At 38.4% G+C, this 24644-nt stretch overlaps 1 protein-coding gene across 12 annotated transcripts in view; it reads right to left on the bottom strand.

Moving 5' to 3' along the window:
• Positions 1-15210: 15210 nt before the first annotated feature.
• The window catches only part of LOC120791789 (muscleblind-like protein 1), a 73189-nt gene continuing 63755 nt past the window's right edge, over positions 15211-24644 (bottom strand). For 4 of the 12 annotated variants that reach the window (XM_040130487.1, XM_040130499.1, XM_040130488.1 and 1 more), the window contains 6 exons: positions 24481-24534; positions 23488-23638; positions 21664-21699; positions 20701-20792; positions 20274-20347; positions 15211-18966 (listed from right to left, as the gene is read on the bottom strand). In XM_040130487.1, the coding sequence (XP_039986421.1) occupies positions 20291-20347; positions 20701-20792; positions 21664-21699; positions 23488-23638; positions 24481-24534 (390 nt within the window). In that variant the 3' untranslated portion in view covers positions 15211-18966; positions 20274-20290. The remainder of the gene's footprint in view (positions 18967-20273; positions 20348-20700; positions 20793-21663; positions 21700-23487; positions 23639-24480; positions 24535-24644) is intronic. The other 8 variants (XM_040130494.1, XM_040130490.1, XM_040130491.1 and 5 more) reach the window with 8 other exon arrangements.

Raw genomic sequence — 24644 nt, 5'->3', positions numbered from 1 at the left:
TTGTTGTATTTTTTTCCTCATGTGTTTATTTTCTTGTACCATTCTTATTCCTTCACTTCATCCATATAAAGCCAAATGAGACCCTTCTTGACTTCAAACATCCACAACACAAAGTTTGTGTCAGCATGTTAACACTCATTTCATTAAAGTGGCTCCAGTTGCAAAGCAAACATCGTCCAGCAGATCCCAATGAGACTGATCACGAAAGGACTAAGATTGTCCAGTCTTTGATACACAAGTTTAAATATCAGATAAACATATTAAAAAGAAACGAGTAGTAATAACTAGGGAAAATGGGGGAAATCTTACTTGTTATCTTGCTTTAAGTCAAATTTTCTCCATTTTCAAAAGGCACAGAGCTGTTTGTGGGGGAAGGTGTTGATTGTTGCCTCCAGGAGATGAGAGTAAGTACTGGCAATTGAGCAGGTGAATGCTCTAATTGAATGGGTTACTGAAGTAAATTATGAAGGTACAAACGGGTTTGAGGAGAAATATCATTTTGACCAATCTTTGAGGAAAATTTAATAAGGACCAAAATACTAGGTAGTTCCATGGTTTAGCTTTACACTGGGGGCAAAAGAAGTCTACATTAGAATACATTTTAACAAGCCTAGTGGTAGTTAAGTCGATACTTAAAACAATCTGAAGCTGTAAATGAGAAGTACTGTGTGTGTGAGGTGAAGTGCTGTTTCCATTCATTAGTCAGTTACTCATAAAAACTGTTTTCCCCTAACTCCTTCAAAAAACGTGAATTTATGTATAATCTACAACATGTTGATTAGTCTTTTTTTGGGAGGTCGGGGTTAAGGGCAAGGAACAATATGATCATATGTATGTTTGTCAGCAAGTTGGAAAAGAAGAAATCTTTTGTGTTTTAAGATTGTAGTAAGTTTATGTTCAAGAACATTGCATGTAGAAACTTTGTCATAAATACAAGTTTATGATAGAGTTGACTCGCTCACAGTCTCTGAAAGTGTTTTGGGTAAGTGGGTGTCAATTAAAATTTTTAATTTTTTTATTAAACCTTGATTTACAGCCTCAATATTAAAAATTGCTTTTTCAAGGGCAAGATCAGCAGCAATAACAATGAGTTACATACAAACAACATATGACAGGTAATTCAAAATATGCCACAAAATCAGAATTAAACAGAAATGCAGTCATAAATCCATGAAATACTATTCTTATACAATCATTTAAAAGATTTCATCCAAGTAACAACTTAAATAGCACATTAAAAACTTAAAACCAGTCTAAAACTATGAAAATAAAAATAATAACTTATATATAACTAACTAAAAATAACCAACACATCAAGATACTAAAATACCCCAAAACATTGGCAGTAGTAGGAGAGAGTACATAGTTTCTGCAGCAATGATTTGAATTCACAGAGAGATAACATTTTACAATTTTAGATCTAACTTCAGAGTGTCCTGGGAATGAGGAGAGTAGATATTGTTAAATGGATTTATAGGTAAGTTTGTGTCAGCATGTTAACACTCATTTCATTAAAGTGGCTCCAGTTGCAAAGCAAACATCGTCCAGCAGATCCCAATGAGACTGATCACGAAAGGACTAAGATTGTCCAGTCTTTGATACACAAGTTTAAATATCAGATAAACATATTAAAAAGAAACGAGTAGTAATAACTAGGGAAAATGGGGGAAATCTTACTTGTTATCTTGCTTTAAGTCAAATTTTCTCCATTTTCAAAAGGCACAGAGCTGTTTGTGGGGGAAGGTGTTGATTGTTGCCTCCAGGAGATGAGAGTAAGTACTGGCAATTGAGCAGGTGAATGCTCTAATTGAATGGGTTACTGAAGTAAATTATGAAGGTACAAACGGGTTTGAGGAGAAATATCATTTTGACCAATCTTTGAGGAAAATTTAATAAGGACCAAAATACTAGGTAGTTCCATGGTTTAGCTTTACACTGGGGGCAAAAGAAGTCTACATTAGAATACATTTTAACAAGCCTAGTGGTAGTTAAGTCGATACTTAAAACAATCTGAAGCTGTAAATGAGAAGTACTGTGTGTGTGAGGTGAAGTGCTGTTTCCATTCATTAGTCAGTTACTCATAAAAACTGTTTTCCCCCTAACTCCCTTCAAAAAAACGTGAATTTATGTATAATCTACAACATGTTGATTAGTCTTTTTTTTGGGAGGTCGGGGGTTAAGGGCAAGGGAACAATATGATCATATGTATGTTTGTCAGCAAGTTGGAAAAGAAGAAATCTTTTGTGTTTTAAGATTGTAGTAAGTTTATGTTCAAGAACATTGCATGTAGAAACTTTGTCATAAATACAAGTTTATGATAGAGTTGACTCGCTCACAGTCTCTGAAAGTGTTTTGGGTAAGTGGGTGTCAATTAAAATTTTTAATTTTTTTATTAAACCTTGATTTACAGCCTCAATATTAAAAATTGCTTTTTCAAGGGCAAGATCAGCAGCAATAACAATGAGTTACATACAAACAACATATGACAGGTAATTCAAAATATGCCACAAAATCAGAATTAAACAGAAATGCAGTCATAAATCCATGAAATACTATTCTTATACAATCATTTAAAAGATTTCATCCAAGTAACAACTTAAATAGCACATTAAAAAACTTAAAACCAGTCTAAAACTATGAAAATAAAAATAATAACTTATATATAACTAACTAAAAATAACCAACACATCAAGATACTAAAATACCCCAAAACATTGGCAGTAGTAGGAGAGAGTACATAGTTTCTGCAGCAATGATTTGAATTCACAGAGAGATAACATTTTACAATTTTAGATCTAACTTCAGAGTGTCCTGGGAATGAGGAGAGTAGATATTGTTAAATGGATTTATAGGTAAGTTTGTGTCAGTCTCTTTTTGTCTACAAGAGAACCAGCAGACCTAGAAGACTGTGAATAGATCCTGTCTGAGTGATGTGACCACTGGATTTGAACAGTTTATTTTTTAAGAGCACAGAATGACTGAAAAAGGCACATATTCCAACTGTAGACATATCTCATTCTGATCCAATAAATCATTGGACCAATAAAATATTTCTACTGTTTATACTGTATTACAAGCCCAACAGTAATAAATAAAATTAGGTAGGTTGAGGCCAACAAGCTTCTTATGTCTTAAGAGGGAACTTTGTCATTTTACTCATCATTATGTCACAGTATTCCATAACTGTCCTGAATCTGCCTGAGGGTTTCCTACCTCCAGATTAAAAAGACTGGAAAGGAAACATTGATTCATCTTGTCCAGTACCTTTACCTTGAGGAACAACAGCTTCAACTTAGATGGCTTAAAACTCAATTTGCATCGGTGAAGCTGTAAAAACAGACTGAAGCTACGCACTTAACCTGATTTATGAGAAGACTCGGGTGATGGTCAATGGCCAGTGACAAAACATAACATGTCCAAATTGGAGAGTTTTAAGTGTCAAATGTGAGGAATTTGGAGGGATGGGTGGAGGGGATTGGAGGTTAGTGAGGTTTTCAAATGGAGAGGGTTCTCTGCTGCTCAATCACTTGTTGCCCTGGTGGCTGGAAAAAAGGTTGCTGACATGCTGAGATGCTTAAAGCAAAGTGGACGTGAAAGAGTAGGGGCTAATGGCAAACATTAGCGTAAAGCTCTTTGTGTGGCCACATAGTCAGGCTAATGCTGACTCACAGAGACTCAGGAACTTGAGTAGACATGCAGGATGTACATTACCATGTTTCCAGAGCCCCACATCGATCTACGCTCTGACAGTATCCCTACATAACTCACTAAAAATTTGAATCAAATATTTCCTGGAAGACTTCAGTTTTTTAGCCAACATAATACATAGTAGTAGTACATGCCTGGGGGAGTGCTGAGTGGAAAGGAGCTAGAAATGTGTTTGTATTTCTGTGTGTATTTTGTGTGTGCAAGCACTTTGATGAAATATCCTATTTTGTGTGGAAGAAGATATAAATTAGTAAAAGAATGACACCATCTGAATGTGCAGTACCTTACAGCATTAACATTACCGTAGTGTCTGTGTATCATAATGAGTATGGCTGTGATTCACTAAATCCTTAATGGAATAAGGCCGATGATGAAAGACGGCACTGACAAATGGAGGGATGAGGGAAAAGAGAGGAGGAATGACTTTGTCAAACTTTTTCCATTAGGCAACCAAGCCACCGTAAAATTGCTGAACGTTCAGAGTAGAAAGCGAACGACATTGTGCATTTTATGAGCAACTTGACGAGTTGAAAAATGAATGTATGTTTGGAGTATTTGAGACAAAGCACAAAATGTGAGAAGTAAATCATTTCTTAGAGTAGGGATCTATTCCAGGGCAGCGTGCCCAAACATGCTAAGGAGTGTTACTGTGCACTTGGCAAACACGTTGTACAAAACATTTTTAAAAAAGAGGGAGAAAAAGACAAAGAAAGAAAAAATGGAAAACAAAAGCAACATTTAGTAGTAAAAATTGCATGATGCAACAAGTTTACATACTTGCTCACTTACTCTCTATCACTCTCTCTGTCACACACACACACACACACACACACACACACACACACACACACACACACACACACACACACACACACACACTTGCAGTAACGCGTGCCCATTAACAATGTAATCAACTACTGCTCAACATTTCCCAAGAAATGCACACAGCAGATTAACCACATTCCAAAGCTTTGACTCACTCACATATTCTTCTATTTCAATTCAGTTTCTTAATTAACATGAGTGTTTGTATTGCACGCCACTGCTTTGACACAGTTAATATTTGTGGTTGCACAGGCAAAAACTGATGAAGTTTTAATTATAAAAAAGACATGCTCACATGAAGCCACAAAGCAGCTTGCCAATTCTAACCAATCTTGGGTCGATGCCTGAGAAATAAAAGGAAAACATTACACGTTAAGAGGAGGTTTTTCAGACGTTGCAGTTAAGGGTATCTCCTTGTCAGACTGCTGGTTATCAATATTCTACACCATGACAGGAGACAGAGAAAGATGGATGAAGCACAGGAGGGAGGAAGACTTTAAAGGCACGTTAAGGGACAGCCCATAGAGAGAGAGGAGAGATGTGACAATGGGAAGCGTTAGTGACAGAGGGAGGGACCAAAGGGTGAATGAATAAAACAGAAGCAGAGAAAGAGGGAGGATGAGAGAAGGAGAATGAATAGCTAAGATATGAGAGATATGAAAAGAGAAAGGAAGCAACAGTGTGTTACATCTGGGAGAGAAGGGAGCGCCAAGAATGAAACAATCCGTCCTTTCTTGTTGTTGGAGGCAAAAGAAAAGGACAGGAAGGCAGCAGTGCACCATGGGAGTTCTGAGGCATTTAATTGGAGATGAAGAGAAGCAGGCTAATAACCAGGTTCAAACTGAGTGGCACTAGAGGAAATAATCTGATGTTGAGGATGAACTTTCAACCACATCTCACTCGAAACAGGTTCTGCAAAACAAACACGTTCTGCTCCAGAAGGAAGAAAATGTCCTTCAAAATCATACTGACAACGCAGCTGAGTAGAAGTCCAACTTTGAAACATAACCTTACTCAACCGTACATTATGTTGTTCACTCCATGAGTCTTGATAAGGATGGTCATTTTTAGCCATGTGGCTGTATGGAGGGCAATGTCGGTCTGTAAACTGGCTCATCACTTTGGTTCAGACTGAAACTTCTCAACAACTGTTGAATGAATTGCCACAAAGTTTTTTTTATAGCTCCCAGACATTGTATCCTAATGTCTTAAATGCTCGTCCGACTTTTCTTCAAGCTCATTTGTTGTTTTGAGTTATATCTCAACGACTATTGGATGGATTGCCATAAAATTAAATTCAGACATTCATGCCCCCCTACATTTTCCTCTAACTCCATCAACAGGTCTAAACAATAATTTTTCCAATACTGCAGTTTTGGCTAACACACTAAACTATGATGGTGAACATTGTAAACATTATACCTACTAAATATCATCATGTTAGCATTGACATAGAGGGCATGTAATCATGCTAATGTTACTGTTTAGTTCAAAGCATTGCTGTGCTAAAGTATAGCCTCAAAGAGTCATTAGTGAGGCTGTACAGACTTGTAATCTTGTTTAGAAAATATCTTAATACGATTGTTCCAGTTTTATACTGATGTTTAGTGAGCATCATTTCCCATCGTGGGTTAAACGTGAGCATGGGAGCTGTGTTTTCTATGCCTGCAAATGAATACGTTTTATTTTTCAGACCAGTGAAAGAAATTCTGACTGAGTTACAGCAGCTAGTGGCACAGCAGCTAGCCTGTAGTTGAAGCCATAACTTTGGCTCTCTATAGAGTATGTTTAAGAACAGATTTTAGCCTAAAATTGCTTCAGTAATTACTTTCCTCTTCTTAAACAACCTGTATGCTGCCGCTGTTACTTATTGTATATTGAACCACTTAACTTCCTCCGTTAACTTTTAGGAGATTAATGTCTTTGTTTCCTCCTCCATCCCACATTCTCCAGCCTTTACCCCCTCCTACTATCTCAGACCCATTAAACCAATGAACAGATATGCTACTTTTTTCAGCTTCATATTAGATAGCTTCTATGGTCTGGTGAGCAGCATTTTTCCAGGCCTAACAAGGTGACAGAAAGGATTACAAGAGGAAGTCAGTACAACTGCAAACACTTTGATTCTCCAGTTTCATCCACTGGCCTGTTATTATTGGCTAATTAATATTAGGTTTGCAAATACACAGATACGTTTAAACATAATTGATTTCAAAACAGGATCTGTTGCTACCTCAATCCAGCAGCGGCTTAAATCAAATTAGAGCCAGTCGAGCACCACATGATAAGTTGTCACAGTGCTATTGATAATTATTCACACACAGGTTTATTTGAAACTGCCTGCCTCAGGTTTGGCTGCCTGCATGAATACACTCAAGCTGAAGGTCACATCAATGAAGCATGGCAGTGTGGTGGGCACAGCAGCAGGAAATAGCAGAGAAATAAGAGTTACTAACCCTGGATGAAAAAGCAATTCACTGTTTATCTTTACCTCATTTTGACCCCTAGCAGGTTTTTACAAACATTTCAAGTGTATACTGATAGCTTCAACCTGATAAGGCTTCATTTCAGGGAAAAATGACGCTCTGTATTGTGTGAGGCCAGGAAAAAAAAAAAAAAAAAGAGACAAATCAAAGCAAAAGAGCCCGTGGCTGTAAATTTCTTCTGTACTTGTGATTGCTATCTTTTGTATAAATGGCACAAACATTTCCTGCTTCCTGTGCGACACCAAATAGTAAAAATGTAACTGGGAAGCATGTTTAACAAAATGTGGCATGACGAGACAGAGCGATGAAAAGGTGTATGGAAGGAATAGTTTGTCTTTTAAGGAAATACATTTATTTGCTTTCTTATCGAAAGTTAGTTGAGAAGGTTAATACCACCCTCATGTCAGTCTGTTCAGTACAGTAAAGGAGTTTTCAGACAGTGAGTGAGCTTTCCGGTGATGTCGATGTTCTGTATTCTGAAGCAGCACACAACGCCCCAGCCACAGCTACCAGACACACTCAAATGATAACCCCTACAATATGCCACAGGTTGATGTTATACAACCACTGTACAGCACTGTGAATAAAGGAGCTTGTAGCTTAAAGGAGAGGAATGTCTAACAATATGGCTCAATTTATATACCAAGTTTTGATAACCATTATCATAAACATTGTTTATTGGCACGGACCAGATAATCAAGGTTTGCTGACATTGGTTCAGGATTGTATCTCCTCATTGATTTATTTGTTTACAGGTAATGAAGTGGTGTATGATTCAGTGAACTCAGCCTAAAATTAGCGCTTTTATCACTCCCTCAGTGTAGTTTCTGTAACTTTTTCTGGCAAGCTGAAAAAACTGAAACATCATCAACTCAGATTGCAGCATCAAATAGCACTGTGCGTTCACAAGAGCAACAGCCTGCTGATTGAATACCTTAAACCTGCAATAACTGATTATTTTGCACCAGAAACAAGTTGCAAACATAACATTGGTATACTATCACCTTTTAAGTTGATATGATGAATGTATTAGCAAAAGGTTGCTTCTACGCACATCCAGCAGTTACAGAGCAACATAATCATTCATTTATAGTCACATTTCTGTCTACCTGATGAACGAAAGTGCAATGGTCACTCTCTTTTAGCTCTGTTTTTGGTCTCTACCAACTCCTGAGGGAAATGTCTGCTTCTTTAGTTGTTAAATGCTTCACTATGTTCATCGGCTAGTCTACTATTTTACAGTGAGTTTTTAGAGCCTTTTCATAGAAAACAGCTGCCTACTGCAGCTCAAAACAGCGACATGAGAGCGCTGAGATTGACCCAAAACTGTAAAGTTTCCTAAGCCAGACATCTAAAGATTGAGCTGAAAATCATTATAAAGCTCAGTTAAGCTGAGGGGAGCTCCAGATTCAGGCGGTAATTTTCTGTAGGTTCACCTCAACATTTGACCCCTTTCACATTGTCATTTGATAAATAGTTGTTTTGAAAATATCAATTATAGCTGCTTTAAGGCTACAGCTAAATGCAGAACCACCACTACAGAACCACCACTGGAATAATTGATTTGAAACTACTTTAATAAGGCACATGCAGCAGCCATTAGAGATTAGATCAAAACTGTTGAGATAAAAATACATCTGAGACAGGATACTGAGAGAAAGGGGGAGCTGAATATAGGTCCTATCTGCCAAACTGCCTGTCTCAGCAATAGGCCTTTCTCACTCTTCCTAAATCACTGTGAATTAATTACACAACCGGCGATTTAGGTGCCAACTGCAACTGCGCCGATAGTTTGGTGATAGCCTCAGTGAACAGGCTGCTTTATGAGCTAAACATGGGTGGCAGAGATGTATGAGATAAGGAAGACTGAGAGAGAAAAAGAGAGAAGGAGCTGTCGACAAAGCTTATTAATGACAAAGATGGATAAAGGGTATTACACATATACAAACAAATTACACGATCAGCATACTGATTTGCACACGGCCTACCCCATGCAGTGTAGATTTACTGCATATTAAAGTTTCAAATAGTCTGTTTTTGGACTGAAAGGGAGATCCCTGCCTCACCTCCCCTCCCCTCCCCACCTTCACAAGCTGGAGGGTGAAACTGTGGCAAATTTGACTTGAACCCATTTTGGCTCCTCACTGATGTAACTGTTCACTTCATCCTCCTAGCTGTCCGCAGAGTCCTGTCAAATAGATGAGGTTTAGCCTACACCACAGCTGTTGCAACAGATTTTTTTTCTCTCTTTCTTCCTGTGGGCTGTGGTATCACAGTGGGATCTTTCTTTAGGCTTTGTTTCTCTCGGTACTCTCATTCTCTTTCCAGTTCCCCTATCTCCTGTTTCATTCGTCCTCAAATAGCACCACAGTCCTATAAAGACAAACAACTGGGTAGTTAACTCACAATAGAGGATATCTTACAGTATGTTAATAGAACCTGCCTCGTTCCTTCCCTGACCTCCTGTCTCTTTCCTTTATTCTCGTCGTTGTGCACTACATGTAATGCCGAGGGACATCCTGTCACCAAGTGAATCAAGTGAATAGTGGCTGTTCATCTCTGGGTACAGCTGTGCCCTCAGTACCCTCTTTGTGTGAACCATATTCTGTCTGCAAAATGCCCTGCCAGTTGTTATGTACCCCCTGACTTATTCTTCTTCCACTATCTAAGAGCTAAAATATTCAGTAATTTGCAAATTCTGTCCCTATGCCTTAAAATGATGTCTGGTTTTGTGATTGTAGTTTGAAGCTTGTAGTTCAACTATTTGCTGCATCATTCAATTCCTATTAAAACAGGACAGGCATGCCAAGTTTTTGAGTCTTTTACAAACAAGCACTTGCTGCCTCTAAAAAGAGTTGAAAGATTCTTTTGTCCCAGTTCATTGTCAAACCTCCGTCTGTGATCATGATGGAAGCGTCACAACCTTAAATAAGTGTCGACGAACTTACGGCGCATTGTACTGGTTTATAGCGGCTCAATGGACTGTTTCCAGAACAAATGGCACGTGCACAACTGCACACCTCGCCAAATTGAGGGAGACTGGAAGTCATGGATCGCAGTGGAGAGTGAATGATGAATAGTAACAGACTGGTGTGCCGTTGTGGCCAGCAAATAGCTGCCGGTCGATGAAATCATTGGATTTTATCATGTTCTGCAGCAAAAATGGACAATCAGCACAACCAAAAGTAGGAGGTAGAGGATAGAAGTAACTTATAAACTGAAGCTTTCTATTATAATCAAACTAAAGAAAGCTAAAATTTGCGATTTACACTTTTGCTTAAATAGTGTTTAAGCAGGTTTGTGGGTTTATAGTGAATGTGTATGATCAGTTCAATCCGATAAATGATATAAATCTATGATCTTATAACTACTGACGTGGAGTTTAGCACTGAAGACTTAGAGGGAATATAAGGAGCTGATATCTGTTGCTTGGAGAGGTGTTTATGGGCTGATTTAAATATGATACAGCCACTTTAAACTTACAGAAAATGAGCATCCGTTACAGTAGCAGTTGGTTAAGAAGCGTTACTGCACTGATCTGGAGGTGGGGACATGTCAAAAACACCTGTGTGCACTTGGTGTTGGATGTACTTCAGCCATCGACTGTACCTTACAGAACAGATATGGTTATTTTTGATAAATGTGTCAGTCAACACATAAGATAGACATGCAGGAATTTTGCGAATTTTCAGAAAGTATTCAGACCCCTTCACTTTTTTGCACATTTTATTGTATTGTAGATTTAATTTTAAATTTAAGTACTACTCTAAATTCACATAATACTCTAACAGAACTTCAGAAGTCATCTGAAGAGATGGGAGAACCTGCTGAAAGGAAGACCATCTCAGCAGCACTCCATCAATCAGGCCTGGTAAAACGGAAGCCACTGTGAGTAAAAGGTTCAAATACAGAGAGATCCTTGAAGAAAACCTGCTCCAGAGAGCACGGGACCTCAGACTGGGGCGACGGTTCACCTTCCAGCATGACAATGACCCAGAGCACACAGCCAAGACTACAACAAGCTCAAACTAAAACACAACAAAGTGTGCATAGAGTGAAGGTGTCAGAATACTTTTCGAAGCCACTGTATTTCACCAAGTGAGAGGCTGCCTTCAAAGGCCTCTGTCTTTCAATGTAAAGCCCTTCTAGGACTGTTTTTGTTTGACTTGCCTACACCTTCTCTGAAAGCCCTACAGTGATGAAAACTAATGGTGTATTCATTGAAGTCCTCTTAAAATGCTAAAGTTGAACATTTAAAAGTTTACCATCAGGAATTCGCCTGCAAAATTTGAAGCAAAGTGGTTAAAAAAAAATCACTGGTAACTCAAGTTTGCAAGTTTGAAGAGATATAGAGATAGAGTTTTGACAGGCTGGCACGTACAGTAGGTTTAGTTGACAGTCAGTACGAGGAAACTAAAAAGATTTAGCCAAGTCTGAATGGAACCTACATTGCCCCAAGTGTCTTTGAACAGGATTCAGTTACATGAATCCATCACAACACAACCAAATCACAGGCCTAATATTGGCAGGCGCAGCAGACGGTTGGTGTTGAATTCTGTGATGGACTTCAAGCGGTCAGATCGATACCTCTCTCCCACCAGGAGGTGATGTGATTAGACCAACCTGCTGCAGCTCTCTTTTTCCATCAGCACAGGAAAACACTCCCAGATATTCTTGTAAACAAACCCACACACCGACACACTTACTGTAATCCCATACACCTGGATGGATGCACACAGACACGTGCACACACACACGCACACACACACACACACACACACACACGCTCCCACGTGCAACCTAGAGAAAATTGGATGTTTGAGCCGTGCTCCAAGCAGCACCTGAGTCAAGTGGTGACTCAGCAGGCAGATAACAGTGAGGGAGACACGGCTACAGGGTTTAAGTCAAGGTGGGGAGGATGGTGCATAAAATAATAAAATGATTACTTTGAAGTAAAGGTGTCAAAGAGTGAAGAAAATGATAATCTAAGCTTTCTGTCTTTTTGATCATCCAGTATCAACCCAGGAATTACCTGACTACCTCCTTTTGTTTGCACATAAAACCCCATATGATGCCTGTTTCCTCTGCTCTGTTGTTTATCGCTGATCTCAAAATAAACATATCATCATTATTCTTTTACGCTCTCGCATTTCACTGTTGCCCTTCATGCCACTCAGTGATTTAAAGACTCCCTTCTGCCACCCACACCCGCCCTCTCTCTTGCTGTTTTTTCCTCTCTTCTTTCTTACACTCTGTTTCACACTCTCTTCCTGTCCCTCCCTCTGTTTCTCATTATTGCCTCCATTATGAGGTCAGAGCTTTAGTCCATCATGGGGTCAGTTTAAAAAAAAAAAAGCATTAAATACAACTGCTTATCTATAGCCTTAATTGAACAGACATCCCACATTACTGCCTTGTCTCTATCTATAATGCAAAAATAGAAGTGTTTAAATTTCTCTTTTATTTCCCAGCATTTTCCTCCCCTGTGAGGTAATTCATTAAATGACATTTATGGTTTATTAATGGACACTTTCGCCTGAGTGCTCACAGTGCAACACTTTCTTTCTCTTTTTTCCCACATGACAACTTGGCTGAGGTTTTAAAGGGAGCCTAATTGAAAAACTAGGCCTGTTCAGGAGGCAGTGGTAAGTGAGATTCATGACGCGTTGCAGACATGAGGTCGTACATCATACTTGGTGAGGTGGGCGACAGAAGCTGCCATTATTGGATCAGCACTGCTTCATTAAGCCGCCACTTGTCACAGTCTGCTGCTAACGCCTGTGGACAGAGAGATGGAGGGAGGGGAGGGACATGAAAGACAGATCTGAGAAGGAAAGGAAGGACAAAAGAAGGGAGGGAAGGAGTTGTAGAGGAAGAAATCGAGGGAAAGAGATAAGGCAAAGGAAGATGATGACAGAGTGAAGGAGGGGAGAGAACCAAAAAAGTTGCAGAAGGAAAAAGAGAAAAAGAGTTAAACGTAAAAAGATAGAATGGAACAAAACAGTCATACCCAATTTTCTTTAATTCAAGGTAATGAAATTATTTTTTCAGGCGGATAATCTAATGTAATCAGAGAGTAAGGAAACAAAGCATTAAGGATAATAGCCCGCAGCACCCAAATTCTAGAGGTTAATTTCCATTCATTCATATATCCACCCAACCATCTATCCATCTAATTTCCCTTAAAATTTTCGCCCACCATTATTTCATTTGATTAGATTGTGGTATAATCACAAGAATAGAATTTTTCCTTTTTATAAGTTGAATTTTAACCTGACTACATTGTGCCAAAACTGCTGAACTGGAAGCCTCAACTGACAAAGATATGGTGCCATCTGGTGGCTATGTTGTGCATCACACCTTTGAACAAGCAGCATGGTTTTTATTTTGCTTTAGAGAAGGACTCCTTACCTATGACTGGACATCAAACTATAAAACCCCTGCAAACAAGTAGAGGGGTTCTCAGTTATTTTGGCTCATTAGGCATCTTTTCAGGGCTGTGTGGACGTGCACTGACTGCGCTTCAGCTTTGAGGTCTCATCAGCTACTTTAACTGAAAACCCCTGCATCAGTGAACCAGGGATGGAGAAGGACTTAAATGTAGGATATTTAATAATCATTTTACATGCTAAAATGCTGCCGTGGCCCTTGTCTCTTTTACAATGGGCTATATTAGGTGACTGAATTACCTCAGCCTCTCAAGATATTCCTCACCCCACTGATGTAATTTGCTTCTTGAAAGACTGCATCTAAATTAAGTCACCTCCAGATTTTAGCAGTGTTTCTCAAAGAAATGAGGCACATACAGTGTCGCTATCTCAATTAAAATCTTTGCTCGTAATTAGAAGCTTCAGTGGTTGGGACAAATTGATGCATCATGCATAGAAATATCTAAAATAGGGTTTTAATGAATACCAGAATTGATGTGGAGTCACTGAGAGCACTGGAAACACTAAAATTATATCGGTAGCATCTTTGATTAATGTTTTTTTTTTAAATGAGATAATTAGTCTTGTAATATATGATTAAGAATAATTATTAAAGTTACTGCAAAAACACAGTAAGTGGGTGTCAGAATATTAGATACAGATTAAAGATATTGTACCTTTGATAAAAGAGATGATTGCGGAACTGTTTGAATCTTACGGAAACCTATTAACAAGGTAAAAAAATGTTTTGACTGATACCACGTTAAAGGCAAAGATCACCAACTATAACAAAGTTCCATCAAAAAAATCCGTTAAGTCATCTTGGATAAGGAGGCAAGTGTATAAGTTACAGTTTAACAAAAAAAATCTTAATAATGGTCTAATCACATACTCCATCTGCCGATGCAGAAGCAAGGAGGGCAACAAGATGTAGTTGAAAGCTCCAGAAGAAGTAAGAAGAAGACTTTGAGTTAATACTTTTCTGTCAAATGATTATTTCAATGGTTGAGAATTAACCTTCAACCTCAAATGTAAATTAAAATTTCGATTTACCTGCTAAATGGCTTCACACAACTGAACTGACTGTAGAAATCTGCCTTTGACAACTCCTGATCGTAATTTTATTTCTTTACTTTCTTTTTTCTTATTACTTGTGACCTGGTTAGAAATGCTGTTTTTATTTGTTTTACTTTTGTGGAAAAAATAAAGAATTATATGGCCAGAAAAAAAGAAAAAAAAATCGTATACAGTAAATCAAGTATAAATGATTTTAAATCATTTAAATTAGCTTTACCTAAACCAACTATAACAGCAAAATTATAAATATTATTTCATCAGTAATGTATTGAATCAATATATCATCATATAATAATACTATATATAATAGCATAACACTCATTTCTCTACAGAACAAATACTTTTACTTTGACACTTTAAGTACATTTACCTGTCAATACTTCTTTACGCTTACTTAAGTAGGATTCTGAATAGAGGACTTTTTCTTGTAATGGAGTATTTCTCAACAGTTGTTTAGGTACTTAGATTTGAATACCTCTTCCACCACTGGCGTCTGGTTGTAACTTTATATTCAGCGTACAAACATACGAGTGGCATCAAGCTTTCCACCTAATGCTCCGCAAGAAAGTCATTAAGTGTATTTCCCAAAACGTTGAACTATTCTTTTAATTACACAGACTAACCTCTGGCTACAATCTCTAGGTAAATGAAATAACGTGTCTTAAGGAAATTCTTCTTTACCTCAGTTCATTTGTAATTTTTTATTACATTTTTTATTCATAACAGCAAGAATCAATATAGCAATACAGGCCACATGAAAAAATGTGTCAAGAACCTACTTCTTACTTCTGATCCATCAAAATTGGCACACCGCAGGTCCTATTAATTACATTCATGACTTTAATTAATACATGATGTTGTAGTTAATAAAACCCCAGCAAACTCATTCATACCAGGTTCAGAAGGGAACATTTCCCACCTCTGTTTCATTTCTGGCTTCTTCACACACATTTCATTCTGATGAGATTATATGTTATGGCTTTAGACTGTGGCAATCAGTGGTTTTCTCTACAGGTGCCTTTCAGAGAAGGTGGTGGCATGCGATCGTGACACATCCTTTCAGGGGGCCTGGAACAGTAAAACAAGCAGAAACAAACTGCGGCAGAAGACAGAATACATCATATTAGCACTACAAGCAGAGAAAACAAACAACAAACAAAAAAAAGTTCAGTTTACATTATATCATAAACGTAAGCATGCGTGCTTGTAGAAGATGAGAGATGACAAAGATGATCAGGACAAAATTTCAAACTAACAAGTTTATGACCAAACCACTAAAAACTATTTCAATCTGAAAGTATTCTTAAATTCTGCCTGACGCTGAACTACATTCCTGTTTGGTCAGTTTCATCTACTAGAAGCACAGCTTACATAAACATAAAGAACATACTTATAACTATGGTGTTTGTGTTGCATGTATTTTGACTCTCCAAGTGGTGAAACTTTAGTGAGTATATTCTCAGGAATCTTTTTTTTTTTTTTAAATAAACCACTATTCTATTTTTGTATTTTTTATATATATTTTATTCCATTACATTGATAGAATATTGTATACTGTAAATACATCTTTCTGTGTAACATGTTTTCTTATTCAATATTACTGTGTCATGATCTTTTAAACGGTATATGTATTTCCTTTAACATGCATTCCTCTCGGAGTAAAGTAAAGAGACAGGACGTGTTGTGGTTGATTGGGCCTGGGAGGGCGTGGCCATGACACACAGACCTGTCAGTACAGGCAGGTTAGGGGACCAGACAAACCCAGTCAGGCCCTTACGCTGGAGGGTAGTGGACGCCTCCTCCGGAAGGTTACCTGGCAAACTACAAGCTGCTGACAAAAAAGAAGAGCAACACTTGGCCTTTTCTGAAACGGGTAGGAGAGTGAGAACTCAGTGCCCTTTTGATGCAAGCAATTTTGTTCAGCCTTTCATAAGATTTTTTTTTTTTGTTATCCTAGCAAAATTCCTTGTCATTATAGACATAATTTTTTTTTTATTCAAAATAAGATCTCAATATACATGATTCTCTCTTTTTTGACTATGTACAGAAGTGCAAAAAAGTCAACCTTTATCACCTTTATCGCCTCAAGATTCCCCACCCCACCCTTGTTTGCAGTTGGCTGAGGAAGAGATGAGTGTGCAGACTCAGTTCCCCTACTCACCACGTTCACCTGACCCCGCCAGCAACGCCCCTGAAAAAGTGATCAAATATGCAGCTTGTTTTCCAACATGGCCCAATTTCCAGGGAGAGTAAAAATCTTAAAACAATAGTTACTATTTGAAATGGATACAGTAGAAAATAACATCTTTACTCTAAACATCTAAGAACTAGATTTTTATAATAGTCTTTTTTTTCTTATATGACTAGTTACAAACCTTACAATCATTAAAATATTACTCGGTTATCGGCGACGGTTGCCACAGTGACAACTTAGCCTCTCTGTTCTATTATTTCATCACTGTTAGATACTCATATAAAACATCTTTGTTCAAAGAACACAAAAAGACTAGAGAAATGAACAATATGCATACAGTTCAACAATATGCATAACGTAGAAAATATCGAGTTTACAATCATAATCATACTAAAATTAACATTACATGGAATTTCAGGAAACTGTGCATGAGGAACACACAAACACACACTTTTACCTTATATTCATTATAAGAAAGATAAATATAATAAGCAAAACTAAAAATCAGAACTAATATCAAAATATAATCCAAAACAAAGTAAAGTAAAACACTCCTCGTCTAAAGAAAAACCACGATAAAGTTAAGAAAACACTGACAAAAGAAAGTGACAATTACATAGTGCTCTGTGTCTGTGTTAATATGGCGTGGATTAGGCAACTGGATGGTTCAAAATGGCATGTTGCATTGTGCTGACCCGATGGTACATTCTAAGGCTTTGGATGAGTAATACAATCGTTTATATTCTTGCCACTTTCCCTGTACTATCCACCAATTAAATATGCCTGAAGAACACCCAGAACACAACAAAAACAAAGAGTTCTAGAGATCTACTCTAAACACCCAATCCTTCTTTGGGCTCACCTCTGGGCCCACACACTTTTAAAACTTAGCCCCACTAGTCTAACCATAATATCTAGTAACAGTGACACAAAAAGACTTTGGCTGACTATCTGAAAACAGTTCTCAGGTAGACGTATTTAACAAATATTCTTAAATATGTCAGACTATATATACACTATACTGAATCTACTTTTACAACCTGCCCTAAAATATGCATAACCATACAAATGAAAAACAAATCATGTCATACAAATCGCATATCCCTCACCAGTTGCACTGTAGATTTTGACTTCTGTCTCACAGCAGTTTGGATACCAACTGATCGCCCTGTTGTTTCAAAAGCTATTCATCACAACATCCTCATCGTCGGGTGAGTCTTTGGGTCTCTCACGCAGGCCAAGACTCCACAAACAACTCATCTGGTTTTCAGAGTCAACAGACTTAATGAACATGGAGAGATCTGTGTCTGCACATATCAAGCCATTTCCTTTTTCTAAATAACTGACATCAAAAATAATGTCTAAGGAAAAAATTTCAAAAAAAATCTATTCATTCAGTAGAAGATTTTAGTAAAGCAGACAATCTGGGGAAGGTGATCTAATCAGAAGTGGTGCTATTTGGAATCACAGGTAATGACAGGTGACGACATTGGACACTACATGCTGTCCAAGAGAGAAAATAGAGACGTATTAAAGGGAATCGTTTGATTTTAATACTTTGTAACTGCTTGAATACTAGTCATGTATTTTGAGATGTATGGCACTTTACAGGGATGCCTGCAAGGGTAAAGACATGTGCTTAAGAGATAGAAAGGTAGGCTACAAAGGTTTGAAAGACACCTCACAGACATTCAGTTGCTATTTTGCCTCTGAGTGCACTCATGTAATTTCCCTTATCACTGGTTTAACAAAAGAAAATCAGAAAGAAAATCATTGTGCATGCATATGTGATTCAGTCAGATTATTTGTTTCTTTTACCTCAACTGAAATACAAGGTGCACCTTTGTGTAAACAAATGAACACATTTAGGTCAAAGACCAACAATCAATGAACAAACAAACAACATAAGTCATGATTCTTGGTCAATGGACGTACCAATCCAGCAGTCGATGTTTTTGATGACTGCTCCACACATTTACCTCATTTTAACATTCAAAGTGTGTCCGGTGAATAAAGGTAAGTTTCCTCTACAGAGCGAAAGGCAGTCTGTAATGCAAATGATGTTCTTTTCTGTTGTTGTGTTGTAGTGTGCATGAAGTACACATGAAAACAATCCTAACAAACTGTGCCTCCTATGTTAACATGCAGATTTATACCAAAGATTTGGTTCTCCGTTTTGTTCTTGATGTTACAGGCATGAAGGGTGACTGCTAATCTTGGACTCGACACCAGCACGCTCCAGTTCCGTCTGGAAAGTTCACAAAACGCAGCAAATTAAGAGGGAATCACAAGGACAAAATGTGACAAAGAGCTCAGTTGAGATTCTTGAGTTTCTTATTGTCTTGAAATCTGACCCCCTTTTTCACATGGCAGACAAGAGCTTAAACCCTATCGCCAGACAAAAACGTCAGTACTGGATAATCCTGCAAAACCCCAAACTGCGGTCAGTGACAACATTCTTTCATGTCCAGTGACGATGTTTTTTAAAGTCTTGTGATGTGCCATATGCTATGGTATGGCTAAGGTTAGGGAAAGATCATAGTTATGTCAAAGTACCCTGATGGGTTAGGCAACTGAAAGGGAAAGATCGTGGTTACAGTTAATAACAAGGCAAACAATAGGTTAATCGCAGGTCTGTGATATTAGGCAAACTCACGGCATATTACTTCCTGCGTTGGCATTAATAAACAAATAAATTGGCCCGGAATTGCTCTGTATGAATGTAATTCCTTGGAATACTGGGCTGGAGTTGAACAAGCTTGAATTTTGGTGTGACTTTTATAATGTTACGTATTTATGATGTAGCACAATAAAGCAGTCTGCATGTATTGATTAGATAATATTTTTATGAATAAATTGAGGATAATTCTATAATACTACATATTTTACAGTTGTCTCCCAAACAAAATTTATGAGCCATTTACTCCTGTATTTTCAAACTAAAAGTGTAGAAGGGGGAGCAAGGAGTTCTGATTGACTGCCGATGGTGCATGACCACGAAAGCTTCCGCAGCGGAAGCTTTGGGATCGTTTCTCGTTTCTTACAATGTGAATGATGAATTCCACCCTTTTGCTCAACCCTAAACCTTTGGGAAATATTTGCTATTCAGGTATTTGCTATGAGGTTGGCAGGTAAACCACAACTTGTCGTTTTTACAGTTTGGTTTTTGTATGGATTAAAGAAACAAGATATAACGTGTTAATGGGTGAGCTTTAAAGGTGCTGGCAGCCAGACTTATTTATTTTTTACCTTTGGAGAAAGCCACGGCAACGTTCTCCCTCTGTTTCTAATCTCTATGCCAAGCTAAGCTAACCAGCTACTGGCTGTGGCTTTAACCTACAGATAGAAGAGTGGTGTCCATCTTCTCATCTCATCACCTCTTGACAAGAAAATGTGGCTGGTAGAGATTTTATAAAAATTGTAACTGACTAAACAAAAAGTTTAGTTTTTGCAACTCCTTCACGCAACATTTTCATAGCTGTTAGGGAGAAAAGTAACAGATAGTATTGAACCATATGCAGTGTGTGAGATGTTGGAAAGAGGTGCAGTACATACTGTTCTGATTGAGACTCCTACATCTGGGTCACGTACTTGTGACTAGTCAGATGGTCTGCAGATATTATTGGAATCTGATTGAGGAAACAGGAGAAAGAAAAGGAGAGGGAGAAAAGCAAAGGCAGAGAGCAATAAACAGAGGGACAAAGGAGGAGGAAGACAGACATCAGTTGAAATGAGGACAAACACCACTTCAACCTAAATTGATAATAAAGATAAGCGTAGTAATTATCTAAATAATCACTGTGTCAGATGCTCTGAATAGCTTGCAAAGATCAGAGATAGCCTCATGCATTCATGCATATTTCATTAAGAGGCACATTGGAATCATAAGATTTAGAAAAAATAAATCAACTAACAGATACTGAAAAGTCAGAGCTGATACCAGAAGTGAAAGAGAGTGAGAGGAGGCAGGAGAGGAGCAAACCTGATTGGCTGTTGCGGTTGCAAAGGGAACACTTGTGGCAGATGTGGTGGCTGCAGACACAGTGGCTGGAGTAGCACCGTGCATCATGGGTACTTGGAGGGAAAGATCACACAGGCAGTTGAACCAAAGCAGATTTAAAGCTTTTTATGTATAACACTTCATTTTTACGTCTGTCTATAGAATGCTAATAAACATGAGAAAATCTGTTGATGGTTTCAAATTGCTTAAAATCAACGCGGAAGATGAAACATCCTAGAGATTCTTTGGAGTGCAAGGTAACTAATTGGCAAATCAAAGAGCAAAACTATAATGCAGATGGCAGTACACCTTTTTTTACAGTATATTTATGGCATTCATACTGACCAGTTGAATGCTATTTAACTGGCTGTGTTTTACCTCTTTGAAAAAGAAGAATTACAACAACACTACAATTACTACTACAAATAATACGAAACATAAACTTACAACTACTACTACTACTACTACTACTACTACTACTACTTCTACCACTATTTACGCTACCAATAATAACTCCTCATGTTTATATGGCACGTATAACCAGACAGTATAATGAGGTGCTCTAGAGGTTAGAGAGCTTAGGAAGTATAATGAAGCAGGGGTTGGGGGATTTTGAACTGCAACAAGCATTAGGTGACAGAAAAAAACTGTGGCAGAGCAAAAAGAGGTTCATTCCATACCTCAAAGATGTATTGCAGGGTATTATAAAACACAAAACTCCCAATTGAAATTACACAATTAAGTTCAAAATCAAAATATGCATTTCATGTTTTATTAGCCATCCTGTCAATTGCACTGAAAAGGGGTTACATATGCCATTTTGGGTTAATGTCAAAATCTAAACTCACAAACTGGAGAATGCGCTCGCATTATGGGGTGAGTTGAATGAAACGTGAGTGACTATAATGGGCTCAAAGATAATCAGTAAGGAAAGCTGGCACCTACCAACACTTGTTGCAGGTGTCATGCACAATATCGAGCCTGCCCATCATGCATTGCAACAGGGAGTGGAGTGAATAGGGAGGAGAAGAAATCAAGAAAACCCGTTACAATTGTTATAAAGTCAGACAATATTGGATCAAAACTGTGCTCTTAATATGTCAACCCTTTGGCCCTAATGCAGTAGATGAAAATTATTATGTAGCAATATTGATTGCTGAAAAATTACACAAAGTGATCATTGTTTTTTACACGTCACAGCTGCTGCTAATACACATACACTACACTGCAAAGGAAGCATATGCATGAAAGCTCTGAGTGGGGAGAGTTGTGGTGTTCTGCCTGTCCAGCCCCAGTTTACTGTTTAACTGCTCTATTAAATAGGGGGGAAAATCAAACACTACCAGTGGTCCTATTTTCCTGTCAGCGGCGTAGAAGCTGTTTGCGCAGTGGTAGTTTTGAGCGACCTGCTTTCAAGAACCCTCAAAGTGTGTTGCAGTGACCTGACAGTCCAATCGTGTGGGACATATGAGGAACTGAGTATCCAAATCTCCCACAGATGGGAATCGATGGCAGGCTATTCTTAGGCTGTCAGATGAGAATATGGGACACAGTGTAAGATGACTCCGAGTAGAGTGATTCCAATAAGCTGCACACATGTATGTGTGTGTGTGTGTGTGTGTGTGTGTGTGTGTGTGTGTGTGTGTGTGTGTGTGTGTACATGTGTGTGCATTTGTGTACATGCACTTCTATTTTTCTGAGGACCAGTTGGAGTTTTAGACCTTGGGAGTGAGGACATTTTTGGAATTTTGGCTGGTCCTCACAACTTCCAAGGGCTGTTTGAGGGTTAAGACTTGGTTTCAGGGTTCTCAGAACTGCTATAAGACAAGTATGCGCGTTTGTGTGTGTATAAATTGCACATGCTGAGAGGGCATAATTTTCACTGGTGACAGAGGGGAGACTTGTCCCCTTACTTTTCCAAATCCCTGTTTTGTGCCCCCATTTTGCAGTTTTAGGTTGATTCACTTGACAAAATCTGTCCCCGTCAACTGTGTCATCTTACTGTCCAGCTGCCAAATCCAGATGATAGAAAAGAAAAGTTAATAAAAATGTTGATCGATCGTCTGGTTCACCTCGTTAATCCATGCTCACAATAATAAGCTACATCGAGCTATTGCTGCCCTGGGTTTTGCCTGTAAGGATGCCCTGACTGCTGGGGCTGAACACAGCCCCGACAGGACGCTCTGCAGACACTGCTTAGGGCTGAAAAAAAAAAACAGTGTGACTCCTACTGCAGTGTTTTTGGGATAAGTTTTGATTTACAGCTGATCAACTAAAGACAAGGCATTGAACGACAGTGATGCTGATACAAGGATTGATACAAGAATTGATATATAGCTGACGATGATAATTTGTTTTTGTTTTCAGGTCTGTTTCCATGAATCTTTTCAACAGAGTTAAGCCATTTATAATACTAATATTGACAGAATATAGACTACTGTTATTATGGCAGGTACATTCTATCACAGTGTGTGATACTTTGTCAAACAAAGTTGTTATACTAAATACCAATATCTGCAGAAAATAGCAGCGATGGTATCTTGAAAAAAACAAACAACCGTGACGCCCATGCTGTACATACATGTGCATTAAGTCCGTGCGGGTTTTTTCATTTTGTCGCCAACGATGAAATCAGACAATCATTCAGCCACTCACAGCTGATGCCAAAACATAATAAGTGAGTTTTTGTGAGAAACTACATGTGATTCGACAGTCAATAGTGATAGGATAACTGTCACAAACACAGGTTCAAAAAAGCTCAGGTCTTACCTGATGGTATGAAGGCAGTCTGCTGCTGAAACTGCATGTTGGCCAGGGCCTGTTGGTACTGGAATACGCCAGCATTGAACATTGTGGTGGCACCGTTGGCTTTTTCAAGTGCAGGTCTCTTTGGTAAAGGAGGCAAGACGGGAGGGAGCCCCTGAGGAGGGGACAACACCAAAATAAAGGGATGGGAAGTGAGGGAAATCAAAGGATGGTAGCAGTGACATTCAGGACAGAGAGAAGAAAGAATTTCGTTAGAAGATAAAGTTGCCCTTCCATCCAGCTATTACAAACACTGGCAAGCAAGCAGTGGACTACACTACCCTCTGTAAGAGCAAGAAAGGACAGTGGTGCTAGCTGACAAACTGTGACATCTATCTTGCTAGTGACAACAAAACACAATTCTCAGCACAATGTCATCGACCTTATGATATCATTTTAAATAGTACAGTACAAAAAGTAATTATTCGCAGGCTACGGCATAACTCGATCTTTTCTGTAAAGAGAACTATGATGACAGCTATAATACAAGTTACTGTATTGATTATTGGACCATCAACAGAAATGATGTAGTTAGGGAAAGCTGCACTGCCAACTCCATGATAATAGTACACTATAAGCCATGTTAAGATTGTCATGACACCTCTTAAACAACTACACATGCAATATGGGAAGTGACAAAATCATGCAAAGACTACCATACCTTATCAGACACTAAAATACTACATTTTCATGCCACCAATTAATTGCATTTGATATTCACTTGAGGTGATCAACTGACCATTGACAGTGAAATATGCAGAGGGTCTCCTACTTAAGTAATTTTCTTTTTTTGTTCCCTGGTGTTTTAAATTAATATTCAAAATTATGTTTTGTGCTACAAAACTAATGGCTGCAGTCAGTTCATCACCCCTCAGTGTGTCCTCAGTTCAGGCCTACAAAAATATATCTACTAAACCATAGCTACATGCCAAGCTAAAAGGTGAAAGGTCATAGTACCAGGTCAAAAGTTGCGTCGAAGGGTCGCTTCAGTGATTTGACAGCCGACTGAGTCTTAATTAGCAGGCAGCGAGCACATGATGGCAATTGGCCAATGGGGTTCAAGCGCATTAACATAAACCAGCAAGCGGAGGTGCATCATGGGGGCAGCAGTGCAGTGTGGG

Source organism: Xiphias gladius, chromosome 7 (genome assembly GCF_016859285.1).
Source record: "Xiphias gladius isolate SHS-SW01 ecotype Sanya breed wild chromosome 7, ASM1685928v1, whole genome shotgun sequence".
Lineage (NCBI taxonomy): Eukaryota > Metazoa > Chordata > Actinopteri > Istiophoriformes > Xiphiidae > Xiphias > Xiphias gladius.
This window is presented reverse-complemented; position numbering and strand designations above follow the sequence as displayed.